This window comes from Epinephelus fuscoguttatus, linkage group LG23 (genome assembly GCF_011397635.1).
Source record: "Epinephelus fuscoguttatus linkage group LG23, E.fuscoguttatus.final_Chr_v1".
NCBI classification, from domain to species: domain Eukaryota; kingdom Metazoa; phylum Chordata; class Actinopteri; order Perciformes; family Serranidae; genus Epinephelus; species Epinephelus fuscoguttatus.
This window is the reverse complement of record NC_064774.1, coordinates 4,204,430-4,220,874: the sequence shown is the minus strand read 5'-3', so window position 1 is coordinate 4,220,874 and position 16,445 is coordinate 4,204,430. Positions and strand designations below refer to the sequence as shown.

At 41.9% G+C, this 16,445-nt stretch overlaps 2 protein-coding genes across 3 annotated transcripts in view; both read right to left on the bottom strand.

Moving 5' to 3' along the window:
* camta2 (calmodulin binding transcription activator 2) overlaps window positions 1-3,094 on the bottom strand; it is a 30,014-nt gene extending 26,920 nt beyond the window's left edge. For both annotated transcript variants that reach the window (XM_049568223.1, XM_049568224.1), the window contains exons 1-3: window positions 3,056-3,094; window positions 2,163-2,254; window positions 1,094-1,197 (exon numbers count right to left, since the gene is read on the bottom strand). In XM_049568223.1, coding sequence (XP_049424180.1) covers window positions 1,094-1,197; window positions 2,163-2,196 — 138 coding nt within the window. In that variant the 5' untranslated portion in view covers window positions 2,197-2,254; window positions 3,056-3,094. The remainder of the gene's footprint in view (window positions 1-1,093; window positions 1,198-2,162; window positions 2,255-3,055) is intronic.
* A 2,026-nt stretch (window positions 3,095-5,120) lies between these two features.
* Window positions 5,121-16,035, bottom strand: zgc:85858 (uncharacterized protein LOC405879 homolog). Its single transcript, XM_049568397.1, has 3 exons — window positions 15,749-16,035; window positions 14,293-14,368; window positions 5,121-7,900 (listed from the first exon to the last, which is right to left on the bottom strand). The coding sequence occupies exons 1-3, from the start codon at window positions 15,830-15,832 to the stop codon at window positions 7,860-7,862; spliced, it is 201 nt and encodes a 66-aa protein (XP_049424354.1). The 5' UTR covers window positions 15,833-16,035; the 3' UTR covers window positions 5,121-7,859.
* Between the last annotated feature and the right edge of the window lie 410 nt (window positions 16,036-16,445).

The window sequence follows — 16,445 nt, the reverse complement described above, 5'->3', positions numbered from 1 at the left end:
GACCAACTGGTGGTACTCCCCATGATCCAGCCTCTTTTTTAGGGTCTCATGTACCCACACAGATCTCTGTTTATCTGCTGACAGCCTCTCACCCTCAACCAGAGCTACAGACAGTACCCTCTGCCTCAACATGTCAGGAAGTAGTAAGTACAATAAATAAACAGTAGATTGATTGCAGGGCAAGGTTAGGGTAAGGGGGTGATGGCATGGTTGCCTGGCAACAATAAAAAGGCGCAGTAAGTGTTTTTTTTTACTGGTGGCATTCGGATCGGGGCCTAATAGAGTGTTGCAGGGTTGACAATTCTCTGTCGTCCGACCCTGAAGGTAGCATCACCCTTGTTCCCTCGTCAAAAAGCCTTTGGTATTATCTTCGCAGCTGAACACCACTTTATCTTTACTGAAGTCTGAATTCAATCAGCAGAAGTAAAAAGCTATCGCTAGGCTATAAACAAACTACACCACGGTCACATGACTTAACATAACCACTACAGCAAGGCTATAAAGCTGTGTTCGGTGTGACGACTTTCTGCTTTTGTAGACGCTTCTTTTTAGATGCGCGTAGACGCTGAAAAGTTAAAATATTTTCAACTTTTTGAGCGTCAGACGCCAGTAGCTAGCGTGCATTGAATAAGCACTTCCAGCGTTTCAAGCGTCTTTGAAGTGTCTGCGTCTCTAGCGTCTCATTTCTGTGTGATCGGCCCTTTATCCAATGCGCACTAGCTACTGGCATCTGACGCTCAAAAAGTTGAAAATAATTTAACTTTTCAGCATCTACAAGTGTCTAAAAACGCCCATCTAAAAAGAAGTGTCTACAAAAATATGCGACTAAAAAGACGCCGGAAAAACGCCCGTCTAAAAAGACGCTTGAACGCTGGTCAGACGCGCTGAATCATAGGAAAACAATGGTTTTACTGGCGTCACGTTTCTAGCGTTTCATCTTGGTGTGATCGCTCCCTTCCTCTCTACTTAAGGTGACAGAAATAGACTCAGACTATAAAAAAGCAAAGAGGGTCTGCGGTGTGACGACTGAAACCTGTCGCTGAAGCATTAATTGCATTGAGTGCCGAGAATCAGGCCACACTGAGTCACTCACCTCGTTAGTGTTCCACCTGAGGCGTTCGTTAGGCAGACTGGACAAACGAGGGAGACACTCCAACAGCTTGTTAGGAAGAAACACCTTCCTCTGTCCTTTGTTTTCTGCACACACACACACACACACACACACACACACACACACACACACACATTTACATTAGACATGTGTTACGTGTCTATTTGAAGACTCATCAGTAAGTTTGAAATGACACTGAGACATCCTAACAGTGACCCGCGTGATGTCCACGAGAAGACATGTAACACAGAGTCAGTCACAGAGATCTGTCGTGATTCACTCAGAGTCTTTGCTGGTGAAGTCTTTGGGTTGAATCCTCACACAGTGACACTGTGATGGATCAGACAGAGAGTTCCTGTAGCAGTAGGGATGCGTACCAAAACTCAGTACTAAACAGGCCCCGGGTCCAAATGACTAAAGACCTTAGTATTGATCATCTCCTACGTTAACGGTTCGATATATTTCTCTTTCATTTAGTTTACATGAATGTTATCTTGTCCAGTTTCTATCTCGCCAACTCTGTTTCTAATTAGCAATAAAATTGAGACATTCATCACTGATGCATTTTGTGAGGGCAGAAACACCCCGCGACTGAGCATCACACACACATTTCCTGTTACCCCAACTACCTCAGGTAGGATATAGTCTATAATATAGTCTTGATGATATCGTCTTTTTGGCCTTTGTCTTTATAACGAAAGGATTGAGAGTTATTTCTTGAACTCAGCAACAAATTTCTCCTCGTCCATCAACTGACCAATCATCAAGAGGACAGTGGCACTGGAGACGGCTGTAACAGAAAGTCTGATGACTCGGGACAGTCCATGATCAGACCAGGTGTCCACTGACCAGAGACGTTTCCATACTACTCAGTACCGAGTTCATTCAGTCACTAACATACAGGTGAGGAGTACAGGTACCCAGCCCTGACGCCTGACAATCACCTTGAGGCAAAAAGACGACATCACCAGCAGCAGCTGGTTACCATAGCAACAGAGCTGGAGGTGTCGACATGTGCAGGTGTGAGTGATGATGAATGGCTGGGACTGACCTGTCTCCGTGGAAACCATCTCCTTGTTGCTCATGGCGACGAGTCCATGCAGGATGAGTCTCACACAACACACGGCCGCCCACACTGCCCCGCTGCGCACACACACACACACACACACACACACACACACACACAGAGTCAACAGTCTGATCAATAGGACACACACACACACACACTCCTTCAATAGCTCCCTGTTGCCTAGCAACTGCTGAATTTGCACCCACTTTAAATGTGGAGAGCGTGTGTTCATAACTGACAGAGTGTCAGTGTGTGTGTTGAGTTACATAACACTTGCAGTTTTCCATCCTGCTGTGTGTGTGTGTGAGAGAGAGAATAATAAACATCAGTAACAACATTAAACACACACACACACACACACACACACACACACGGATGTGTATCTCTGTCTCGACTCCCGGAGGCCCGCCTCAGACCGCAGACTCGCCTGATTGCTGTGGCGGCCTCACGGAGCCTCTGTCCCGGCTGCGGGAGCTCAGCTGCTCCCGGCATGCTCGGCTGGCTAACTTTAAAGCTAACGTTTACATGAGTGTCCGCTTCGCACCATCACAAAATCTGACAGCAGGTTTGAACACGTCAGTTACTTCCGTTAGAGCCCGACCCGTTCAGACTGATATAAACTAATAATTAATAAGTCATTCTCATGTTTGGCTGTTAGCTACTCGGCTAGCCGGATAGGCTAACGGCAGGTCCCTGTCAGCAGTGATTAAAGCCGAGCTGCAGGGCTCTCCCTCCGGGTTACACCGAGCTGAGCCGAGCCAGTCAGCGGACACTAACGTCTGGCTACATAAAGACATTAACCCGGGTTAAATAAGAGCGGACACCGGAGAACAGCAGGTGTTTAAAGGGAAAACAGTCTGTTAAAGCTCCTTTACCTTCCGCCTTCAGTACAGCCGCCATCTTCTCTGTCTGTGACGTCACTGCGTAGCTACCGTGGGGGGCGGTGTGTTGGTGGTGGTGGGGTGTATTACCTGGAGATAATTATGTTACTGTGTTTCATCATGTTTTACAATGATAACCTGCGCGTGTTGTGTGTGACTGGATGACTTTATTTACAGTCACATCAGGTGTCAACAGCAGTTTGTTTACTGACAGGCAGGGCCGTAGCACCGAACCCTGGGCCCTGTGCACCAGCAGCCTCTGTGGGCCCCCCGGCCCCCTTTTCCCGATCCACGACCTAAACTATAATCGTAAATATTATTTATCATTTTAAATTGCCGTTGAGTGTTTGTGAATTTTATAACTATGAGTTATTTTTATTTACGGTTATTCTTAATCCTGTGGAAATTAAGTAGCTGTACATCGTCTCTTCTGTACCTCCTGAGTTTCTCCTTCTGTCTGCCCCTCACAGTGCTATTTTGTATTGCTGGTGTTCAAGTCTGATTTGTAGTTGTGTGTCAGCTTTATGCAGGCCGTAATTTGTAGCCTCCGCCACTGTGAGGTGGTGGTGTGTCTGTCACTCTGCAGTTACACCTCCAAAACACTAGTCAGCAGTGGGATTTCTGTGAAGTGCTGTAAAGTTAAACGTGGCTTAATAGCAACAATTTTATACACAAGTGCACAAATAGGCTTCACTTTGACTCACAAAGCTCACAGACAAACACTTGTCTTAATCTGGACACATTTTCCCCACAAATACAACATGCTAATGTTTTTAGCACAAACCTATGGCATTTTACATTGTATAAATTAGCCTAGCAGCTAGCAAACTTTTCCTCTGCTCATATGAAGCCAGGGACAACAGCAACATTTACCAAAGCTAACGTTACAAAATTCAGCTCAATTACAACTCACAAGGTTCACTGACAAAACAACTGTCTTACACGAAACACATTTTCCAAACAAATACAACATGCTAACGTTATTAGCACAAGCCTATGGCATTTTACACTGTATAGATTAGCCTAGGAGCTAGCTGAGATTTCATCTGCTCATATGAAGCAACGATAAATCGTACACACGACTTTTGTTATGTTGTGGAGGCTTTATTGTCTTCACAGTTTATTAAGTAAGTAAGTAAAAGCTTCGTTTCCATTGAGGGAAAGGGGTGGTGCGGCGTAGGGTACACCATGGGTAGAAATCCTGCTGACATCGCACTGAAAAATGCTGCTGCCTTACATTATTATTTACTCTGTAAAGTGAGCGGTTTATATTGTAATCTTTGGTGCATTTTGTTTTCACTGTCATGACTGAAGGTCATTAATGCGCCATTATGTCTTCTGTGTACTTTTGGTATGTTTGTTTGTTTAATGTGATCATTGTAGTGTAGCTGCTAAGTTTCTAACCCACATGCACTTTTAGACTTTGTCCACCAGGTGTCAGTGATTTTCATTTTGAATGTAGTTTGTTTTGGTTTTCAGGAAATGTATTGCTCTAACTTGAATTAACTGTTTTACAGTACATTTTAACAGCCCTTGGATAATAATGTGAATATAATGTGATGTCAAGTTGATGTATTTTTTACCTGAATTCTTCAGTTACAGCCAAAAACATGTTTTATGAGGTCACTCTGACATTTGACCACAAAATTCTAATCGTCCAAGTGGACGTTTGTGCCAAATTTTAAGAAATTCCCTTAAAGTGTTCTTGAGATATCGCATTCACAAGAATGAGATGGATGCAAGAGACCTTTAAGCACCAAAAACGAATCAGTTCATCATTCCAAGTGGACGTTGTGCCAAAATTAAGGACATTCCCTTCAGGCGTGTTTGAGATATCGTGTTCACAAGGTACCACACAGCTTCACCCCGCAGGACTCCACTCAGTCCGGACTGGAGAAGGTTTCTGGGTTGATGGTGTTTGACAGGCAGGTAGGAGGCTCAGATATCTGTGAGTGTAGCTGTGCTGTTAGACTTTATAAAAACAAGTACGTAACAAACGTGTGTTTCAGTGTGGGTGCTGAGAGGAGACAGCAGAGAGGACACACACATCAGAGGCCAGTAGAGAAAAATATCTGTGGTTTATTATTTAGTATAAAAGCGGAGCACGTCGTCTGCTTCACCTTCCAAAGACTAAACCGACACCTGCTTTACAAAACCAGCAGTTCACCGTCTGACTGAAGCTCTGAGCTGAGATCAGATTTAAACCTGTTTGTCTGAGGAGAGATTCATCCTGCCAGACGGAAACAAGAGCAGACTGCTGCTCTGAGGTCATCAAATACAGATCCTGTCATTTACACTGCCACTGCTGCTCAGACATGACTTATTTTACTTCAAGGGTTTATATTGGCGTCGTCTTCTCATCACCTTTAACTGAAAAATCCAATTTTAATTTCTGTGAGAAGACGAACAAGAAAATAATTTCATGTTGAGCATCATGTCTGTGCTTTGTTACGAATCTGTTTAATTCAAACTATCAAATTCAAACTCAATTCAAACATATTTTGAGTTAGCTGGCAGACATGAAGGGAGAGACGAACCTAAGAGAAATTACTGAGACGTACACGATGAACAAAACGTTGCACCGACACGTTAAAGTTGCGTCCCATCGACAGCTACAGAAAATTAATTTGTTACGTTACATTTCATAGGTTATCCATAGAACATTAACCTCCAGGGTTCCCACACATTTTTAACCAATGGATTTTCAAAACGTTTGTTTTACCCTGCTGACATCACTTTGCCCAGGTCTCTGCCATTGCCAAGCCGTACATTCTTAAAGACGCGCTCCAGGCATTTATGGATAAGCAAATTGCACTCGTGATAACTTAAATTGCTCAGTTAGATGACTACTAGCTGTGTATGCTAACAGAGCAGACCGCCCAACATATTCTCATCCCAAATCACCAAATGTTGCAGCTTTATCAGTGGACCTGCACGTCAAAATATAACACTCACAGTACCCTCCTGCATCAGTTTTTGACGTTCAGGGACAGTGTGTCAATTTACTTGTGTTACATGCAATTAACTTCTGTTTTCACAGGAAATAGAGTATCTGTCGTTAAATGCGTATAGTCTTTTTCAGAATAAAGTTACAGCGCAGGCAAAACACTTTGTTTTTAGGTTTATTTCCTGAAGTTTAGGCAGCAAAAGCACGCAGTTAGAGATAGATAATGGTTTGGCTTAGAATAAGCACAGTTGTTGCTAACGTCATGTAACATCATGTCACATGCAACGCTAGCTTAGCATGCCACACACACTAGCACACTACTTTATTATTAAAATAGCTCGACTGATTTGTGGTTTCACACAGGAAACCAAACGTGGACTTCCAGGTTTAAGTCCGACGTTTGTTTGACCTGTCCGCCTCCCCTGCCGCCCGCCATGTTCAGACTTTATACGACAGTGGTGGCCAGCAGCGGTTCATATCGTACCACCGTGAAGGGTGCCTCTGTGCGTCAGTGTCTCATACCAAGGTCCACAGACAAAGCAGCAGTTGAAGAGTTGGGCGTGAGAACGGGTGGATTGGCATATACAGGCACTTCACAAAATGTCAAGGCCATGGCCGCTTTTTGGGGGGCCAGAAAACCATAGATCCTGGAGACATCAATGCAATTAGACATGTTTGGATTATAATTTATAATTGTTTCTTGTTCTTTGTGCATGTCTAATCATTGTTTCTGAACCTGAGTGTACATTATGTCTTCATAAACGGAGGTTGATCACCATCACGTCACGTTTCAGCGGTCATAAAGCGCAGCACTAGATTTTAAATCAGTAATACAAGGAATATGTTTTGAACGTTAGACATCTTTTGATAAAACAATGTAAACTCCAAACTTTTCCGAATCATTTTGTTAATTCCAAACCATTTCCAGGCCGGGCACAGTTTTGTTTTAAATGTAACTTTTCCAGGTATTTCATGACTGTAGGAAACACGGATTTCATTACACACAACAAAATTCCATGACTTCCAAAGCTTTCAAGGGTTTTTACTAACTCCAAAAATTTTCCAGGCCTGGAAAATGTGACAGCGAAATTCCATGACTTTTCCTGACCGTGGGAACCCTCTGTTATAAACCGACTACAAATCAAAGCCTGTGATCATTTCTGATGATTTTAATTCATCTGTCATCATCAGCTGTTTCTTGTCTCTGTAGGTCGTCTCAGGAAATATTGGTCTCATCTCACACTTTTAATCTGCTGCCACTGAAACACTTGCTGCACGTATTTCACATTAAAAGCCCGACAATAACAGACTCTGCTGGAGGACTTTTAATGTGAAATGTGCAGAGGAAGTGTTGAGGTTTATTGGCAGCAGATTAAAAGTGGAAAATCTGGACTGAGCAGTTGAAAGATGAGGATCAGGGTGAATGACAGGTGAGTGAACGCCCTCGCTGCGTCTTCTGTCTGAGCTTTATTAGTCACAGTGGTGTCAAACCGTTTAAACTGAACACAAACAGGAAGCTGATGGTTTGTACTGATGAGCTGAAACTCAGCCATCTGTTGTCTCAGCTGATCTCAGGTCAGACAAACTTCAGCGAAACGTCAGAGACAAACAGCAGAGATCAACATCTGGACGACTGTGTCAGACAACAACAACCAACAGTAATCAATAAGCAATCAATAATCAATATCTGATCAGCTTCATCCATAATGAAGAGAGTAAAAAAAAACACAGAGAGAGAAGAAGAAGAACCAGCTCAGATTTAAACTCCACAGGAACAACTGTGTGTGTGTGTGTGTGTGTGTGTTGGGCGGGGTCATGGGACAGGCTCAGCTCCTCCAGGGTCAAAGGTCATCACATGCCCTGCCTGATGCTCTGGATGATCTGGAAGATGGCTGTAAGAACACACACACACAGAGAAGATACAGTCACATAAAGTAGACAGGATTTATGAAGTAAAATGAACTGTAAACACGATCTAACTATAAACTGAGAATGTTGATATTGGCGGCGCTTAAGGAAATAGGTCCATTTAAAACTGTTTTTCTGAAGCTAAACTATTAACCACTTACAGTAACTAGAATTACTGCGTTGTGGTTGTATGACTCCACCCACCAGTCCAGTCCACACACAGAAGATCTATACAATCAAGATTAGAGTCGCCAATTCAGTATCTGACCAAATGTCTCCCCTTCTGTTCCTGAGATATGACGTTAAAACATGATGATGTCACAGTCAAGCTGACCTTTGACCTTTTGACCTTCATTATTTTATCCTTTTGGACATTTGTGTCAAGTTTTGTCAGTATTAGTGTATAAATTCCTGAGTTATGGCCAAAAACATGCTTTGTGAGGTCACATTGACCTTTGAACATAATATTCTAATCAGTATATTCTTCAGTCCAAGTGGACGTTTGTGCCAAATTTAAAGAAATTTCCTCGAGGCAGTGGTTATCTTTAAAGTACTGTAAATTTCCGGTACAAGCTTTTATTATGAAGTGCAGTTTCCTGTTGTAGAGTCCGTGAATAGCAGATAGCTACTTCACAGGGACAGCACATTAGCTTGGCAACAAGGGGGGGAATCAATTTTTAGATGCATCAAGATTCTATCTTGAATGATGCGAGCATCGATGTGGAAAACTCATAATCGATTTTAATTTTATTTTTATATTTATTTTTCAAATTACCGTAACTCCTCGACCATTCATGCTATCGACGTAATTCCAACGGATTCTGAAAGCTGATATACAGTACACTCCGGTAATTACGTCATTACCTGTGGGGGAGGGGAGGGAAGTGAGCACAGCAGGAGGAGAGTGACGGCTGACGAGGAGAGTGCAAGTTGGAGTGATTTAGCGGTGTTTTAGCGTGTTTTCACCATAGTTCGTAGTTTTGCCATCGTTCGTCTTTTTTGCAATAGTTTGTGTTTTTATAGTTCATAGATAGTTATAGTCAGTTATAGTTTTGTAAATACTGGAGGAGGAATGTCGAGGTGGTGGACGAGGGACAGGAGAGTCCCGTTAAGATTTGTAGATGAGGAGACTGGAGTGTCGTCATCTCAACCACAGTAAGTATTACAGTTTGTATGCACTGGATATGTATTCCCAGCTTTATTACAATAATGTTTTTCAATATCTAGTGTAAATTTTCATATTGGCTCGTTTTAGAATCAAGAATCGTTTTAGAATCGAAATCGTTGCCCTCAGAATCGGAATTGAATCGAATCGTGAGGTGCCTAGAGATTCCCACCCTTAATGAATATATTAAACTGTGCGGACCTTTAACTAATGACCAAGGAGAAATCTGGACCCTGTGGCTGGACCAGTTGGGAACCACTGCATTAAGGTATTCTTGAGATATCATTTTCACGAGTATGAGACAGAAAAGGTCACAGTGACGTTGACCTTTGACCACCAAAATCCAATCAGTTAATCCTCCTATCCTGCAAAATTTGAAGAATTGCCCTCGAGTTGTTCTTGTGATATCCCATTCACAAGAATATGATGGGTGAAAGGTCACAGTGGTGTTGACCTTTGACCACCAAAATCCAATCAGTAGACCAACAGTGGTTTTCCTCTCAGCCTGTCCCATCTTTTTCATTATTTTGGGGCACAAAGACGTAAAATAGCAACTTAATGTACAGTTGTTTAAATCTAAGCATCATAAAACATCAACAGCTGTGTGTCCTGTGTTGTTCGGGACCCAAAGGAGCAAAGTGTTGAGTGTGAAGTTGTCGCAAGCAGCAACACCACAGACCAAACAGTTACAGTTCCTGTTCTGAACTTTAAACGTGCACTGGTGTTTATAACCACAAGTGTAAATACACACAGAGGAGTGAACAGTCAGTGTATAAAGATAAAGATGCAGTGTAATGATGTGATGATAGCACACGTATATATAAACCTCACAGTGTACAGATCCCCATGACAATGTGATGCAGTTGGTGATAAGAGAGATGACTGACAGCCTCAGCTTCCTGTCGGCCTTATTGCATTAAAACACTTCACTCGCTTCTCTTTAACATCACGTCAGCCTGCAAACTGACAGATCTGTGTCAACAGCGAACATGTTGATTTCTGTTGTCACTTCCAGCTGCGACTGTAACGATTAAACATTTATAGTTACACACAGTGCTCCGACATGTCTGATGTTTCTGCTGTGATTATTTTACGTTATGTGTTGCTTTGTTAGCATCTTTCATTAATCAAATCTACCAACACAGAAACTGAACAATGTACTGCCGCACAAAAAAAATCTGTGTCAGTTAAAGTTTGAATCTTTTTACAGCTTCATCTTAAACTTTACACCAATCAAGGCCACACTCGACCAGCAACTCCTGTGTTTTGTGAAGTAGAATTACTGTTGCTGATAATGACTTCTTCCCCTTCACAAAGAGCTGTCTGACAGCAAGGTAAAGTGGTGAAAATACCCTAAATATAACGTACAATTAAAGGTTCAGTGTGTCAGATTCAGGGGGATTTAGTGGGGTCTAGCAGTGAGATAACAGATTACAACCAGCTGAAACTTCTCCTGGGTAGAATTCCTTCAGTGTTCATTGTTCAGGAGCTGAATTATCCTCAGAGGTGTCTCTCCTCTCAGAAACAAACAGACTGGCTGATTTACACCAGTTAAACGCTGAATTAAGACGTTTCACAGTAAATTCTGAATTTTGTCCATCGTATAGGGGCTGCTAACTACCAAATACATTTTTTTCTGGGAGTATTACAACTTTGTTGTCTTGAAATAATACAACATTCCCTCTAAAACGTTTTGACATACTTAACTTTTTTCTAAAAAAAAAAAAAAAGTGTTTTTTCTTGAATCATTCCAACTTTTTTGTCTAAAATGTTCAACACTACTTGACTTTTGTTTCCCAAAATATTTTGACTATTTTTCTCTGAACTTTATGTTTTTTGTTTTCCAAATATCGCAGGCGATTTTAGTGAAACTTCTCACATGTGCCAGGCGTGTAGGAGAACTACCATGGCTGATTTGAAAACATGAATGTCCCTCTCTAGAGCCAGTGTTTGGTTTGTCCGTTCTGGGCTACTGTAGAAACCTAGCGGTGCAACATGGTGATCTATGTTGACAAGAACCTGCTCACTATGTAGATATAAACGGCTCATTCTGAGGTAACCAAAACACAACAACGCTTATTCAGGTGATTGTACACTAAAGAAAACAGACTGATTATATTTTATTCCATTTAAATCCAACACACACTGGAGCTTTATGCAGGATTTATACTTCTGTGTTGAATCAACGCCGTACCTACTCTGCGTCGACACAGGGCCTACACTGTACCCTACGCTGTAGCCTGACATGCATCTCCCCAGAAATGTATCTATATATCATGGATGACGCAGACCTCCTGTCTGTCTCTGTAAGCTGAAACCATTTCCCTCAGTGGAAACAAAACTTTTATTTACTTTAATTTCACAGATTAGAAACAATAAACTGTGAAGACAATAAAGCCGCCACAAAAATAGCATTTTAAGTCTTGTGTGTGATTTATCCTGGCTTCATATGAGCAGAGGAAATCAACACTCCTTCACTAGGCTAATGTAAAATGCCATAGGCTTGTGCTAATAACGTTAGCATGTTGTATTTCTTTGAAAAACATGTTTAGTATTAACATTACCCTTATTAAATGTAGCTGTTGTTCCTGGCTTCATATGAGTAGAGAGAAGGTCCAATAGCGGCTAGGCTAATTTATACAAGGTAAAATGCCATAGGCTTGTGCTAATAACGTTAGCATGTTGTATTTGTTTGAAAAACATGTTTAGTATTAACATTACCCTTGCTAAATGTAGCTGTTGTTCCTGGCTTCAAATGAGTAGAGAGAAGGTCCAATAGCAGCTAGGCTAATTTATACAATGTAAAATGCCATAGGCTTGTGCTAAAAACGTTAGCATGTTGTATTTGTTTGAATAACGTGTTTAGTATTAACATTACCCTTGTTAAATGTAGCTGTTGTTCCTGGCTTCATATGAGTAGAGAGAAGGTCCAATAGCAGCTATGCTAATTTATACAATGTAAAATGCCATAGGCTTGTGCTAAAAACGTTAGCATGTTGTATTTGTTTGGATAACGTGTTTAGTATCAACATTACCCTTGTTAAATGTAACTGTTGTTCCTGGCTTCATATGAGTAGAGAGAAGGTCCAACAGCGGCTAGGCTAATTTATACAATGTAAAATGCCATAGGCTTGTGCTAATAACGTTAGCATGTTGTATTTGTGAGGAAAATGTATCCAGATAAAGACAAGTGTTTGTCTGTGAATGCTGCGAGTTATAGTGAAGCTGATTTGTGTACTTGTGTTTGAAATCGTCTCTATTAAGCCATGTTTAATGTGTGTTTTAGGCGTGTTTTGAATCAATCAAACTTTACAGCACTTCACAGAAACCCCGCCGCTGACTAGTGCTTTGGAGGTGTAACTGCAGACGACATCGCACAAGTATAAATACTCACAACAGCGTAGGCTATGGCGTAGGGTCTGCATAAAGCCAACACACAAGTATAATCACACTTAAAAGCTAACTAGTTGAGGGAGCGTTTGCTCAGGGATGTTTGGTCTTCTACATGTGACGCAGGGGTTTCTACCCAGAAGTCACTGTAAACAAACGCTGTGATTGGGTCTATAAAGGTAAAGACACAGTGTAATGATAGGATGATAGCAAACATATATGAACTTCAGAGTATACAGATCACCATGACGACATGAAAGAGTCAGTGATAACAGAGAGACAGCTCGGCCGGGGCTTTATCATCGTATAATACCGTATTTAAAAATCCTGACGGTACGATTTTCAATACCGTAAAAAATCCTCTTCTTTCTATTCACCTCGTACTGCAGAGGCTGTAAGGTGGATGTTTTGCATATAGTGCACATCACGTGCCATCAGAGACCAGTCTGGTGCAACAGGCACCTGAGCTGACTGTGTGAGGTGGGGATAATGTTACAGGACTGCCGGCCAGCAACCACAGAGAGAGACTGCAGGAACAACAACTTGTTTTCACATCTAACTCAGTGAATTAAGGATTTATTTCAACCAGACCAGAGAGAGTGATTGTTGGAATAACTAAGCTTCTAGCAAGACTGAGATTTGACGACTTATATTTTGTTTTTATCCGGTTTGAATGAAGTGCGAGTTATGCTAACGTTAGTCTTGGTTCTGTCAAAGGGAGAAACATGAGTCAGAAGGTGTGCACTTTTATTTCTCTGATCAGAAGAATTTTAACCTTCTTGACATTTAGGAAGTTTGTTTGTTTATTAGACTGAAAATGACAGGACAGCTTGTGAAACTAACGAACTCGCCGGTCAGCCGGCGTTGGTGTTGGTGGTGGAGATGTGCTGCACATTTGAACCATAATGTACCGTACACCCTGGTGAAATTCTAGGAAGGTAATAACAAACAGATACCGCCTAAACCTAGTGGCAGCCTCAGCTTCCTGTCTGTTTTATCAGATTAAACACTTCCTCTGCACTCACTTCTCTTTAACTCTGTGCCAGCCTGCACAACTTATTTAGAAGAAGAAGATGTACTTTATTGATGCCCTAAGGCAAACTCATGTTTCGCTCCGTTCCAAAATACATGTGTACAGATGTCAGAGTGAGGGAGCTGCCCATAGACAGGTGCCCCATTCAGACAGATGAGGCTAATCACAAAACAGGCACGAGAGTCCAGTGAGACAGAGTCTGGGCTTTTCTAAAAACAGCTGGAGCGGCTGGAACCTTTCTGCCCACCAGCGTACCTCTCGTTACTGTTTCGTATTTGGTCAAAGCTGTTCTGAGGTACACGTGAAGCTACTTAGAGGACTGGGCAGTAGGGGTAGATTTTAAAAACTGCTGTGCACTCACAGAGCATCATTTCCTCTGTTAGAGACACACTGGGTGCAGAGGAGCTGTTTCATCTGTGCTTCTGTTTCCCACTAAGTACTTTAAGACAGTGAGGTTTCTATTTTGGCTTTTGGTTTTGTTAGGCAAGGTTAGCTGCTGTTACTTAAAGAGTTCTCTCGTCTCTCGGTTATATTTCTTTCTTTGAGTTGCGCAGCACACACGGGCCTTTTTCCCCTTTTCATTTCGGCTAAAATTTTTGTTTGTTTTGCTTGATGTTGCTTCCCTTTACGAGCCGGATCTCAACAGGAAGATGAATTCTCATTAGTAACTGCTCAGTAGGGATATTGTCTGTTTCAGAATAAAAGTCAGCTAACATTGGAACATTCTGTTCATGTAAACACAGTGTGTGTTTGCAGTGCATCACACACATGGCGGAGCTGAGACTCACCTGACCCACAAACCACGAAGACAAACAGAGCGAGCAGCCATGGTCCCACCGGAGACTTCTCCTCATTTACAGGCCGCTGGAACACACACACACACACACACACACAACACTTATCAACTAATAATCACTTGTTGCAGCTGTAATTAGGTCTGTTATTACTGATTTATTACGACAGAACAGCTTGTACCTCGAGTCTGTGGCTGCATGAAGACAGGACTGAGCATTCTGGGTAAATACAGACTCCCTCTGACTACTAACCACAGCTGACAGAGATACTTCAACACATTTAGAGTGTGTGTAAATCAAAGGGTGTGTTAGTGACAATAAATTACACATGTGCTGATGAAATGTGACAGAGGTGTGTGACTGGTGAACATCAGCAGGTCGGTGCCACGCTTAAATATCCCCTTAAATATCATCCAAATAATGACACACTACATCAACATGATGAGTTTTTAAGTGAGAAAAATAAGAAACTAAATCACCTCTTTGACTAAAATCAGAGAATACTCAGCCAACAATTAGACTTAGTTATAATAGTGTTATAGTGCTGTCTTGAACTCTGTGTGTGTGTGTGTGTGTGTGTGTGTGTGTGTGTGTGTGTGTTTGGCCTACTATAAACACACTCCTGTCAGGGGATGGTTTCCGTGTTCACACACTGATGTTAAAGCTATCCCAAACTCCTTTTACAAAACTGCATATTTAATGCCCCACTCTGTTTGTCACAGTAAACATTAAATAATGAACATTGCGCGGCATGTATTCAACACCTCTAAAGCCCTTCTTGAATTCGTCATATGTATTATTCTCATATCATAATTTAATCAAACACTCTTTTAGTCTTTTGTGACTGATTTGTACCATCGCGGCGCCTCCGCCCACTGCAGTGTTTACACCGAGAGGAGGTTACTTGAGTTACAAAACATCACCAAACAAACCACGAACAGTAAATTTGTGTGTGCCGAATTGAAAACTGTCCGTAAGGCAGTCGAGCAAATGCCTTCAATAACATATATATGGCGTATAGCTCTGTGGACACGCAAAACCGAATTAATGTCCCACATTTATTTAAGGGGTCTGGCTCTATTACACTTCATTCAATTGTTAGCCAGTCAGCAGGTTCCACAGAGCAACATCTGGCTATTTGCCGTTCATATACAAACCATGATAATATTTAACGACAAAATCTGACATATTACTTAATTAGAAGCGATATTAGCTTGATAATGTGCTGAGAAAAGAAGCGGCTCACTTGTAGAGCAGCTAATGCTAATGTTAGCTCCACCAATGCTAATTGCTAGCTGCTACTCTCCTTCCAGTATTTCTTTTTAACCCACAGAGCTGAATTATATCAGAATACTGTTCACATTAAACGGCCTGTGTTTAATTCATCAGGTCGAGCTGCAGCTGTACGGTGGAGACAGAATCTGTTAGCCGTTAGCCTGGCTGTCAGTACCGATGTTTTCTGGACGTGTCCCCGCTGTGTGATCGTCTTGCTGTGCCGCTCGTTCGCCACTTTCATCCGCTGCACCGCCGACATGTTTCAGGATTCACGACCGGGTCTGGACCAGGAGGACGGAGAGCCGGGGACAGCCGGGAGGAGAGGACAGGGTGAGGTGCGCCGGTATCAGTCACAAAGAGTCCCGCTGGAGAGGAGCCTCTGCCGGGGTTTGTTTCCGTGTTGTTAGGCAGCTAGCGACCGAATGAAATGCTAACTGTTAGCTAGCTGCTAGCCTATCAAGCTAACCGTGAAGCGACTCACCTCGTCACGTGACATGGGACAGTCAGCCCTCTAGTGGCGGGAAGAGAAAATGTTTTTATGTCATAAAAAATAAATAAAAAGTACTATTAGCGCACTGTTGTCAAACCACACAGAAGGAAAGGTACATATAAATCACTGTAAAAAAAAAAATACTTAATACTTAAATACTTAAAGTAAAAGTCCTATATTAAAAATTGCTACGTAAAATTACTAATACTACCTTGTAAAAATACTTTGTTACACAAAGATACATGCTTTAAAAGAGTTACTATAGTAAAAGTAGACAGTTTGTAGATCTGCAGAAACTTTCATTTAATTAACGAGAAACAATAAATCAACGTGAGCCGAGTGGAGTTTCTTTTTAGTTTTATTACATCCTGCAGTCAGACTG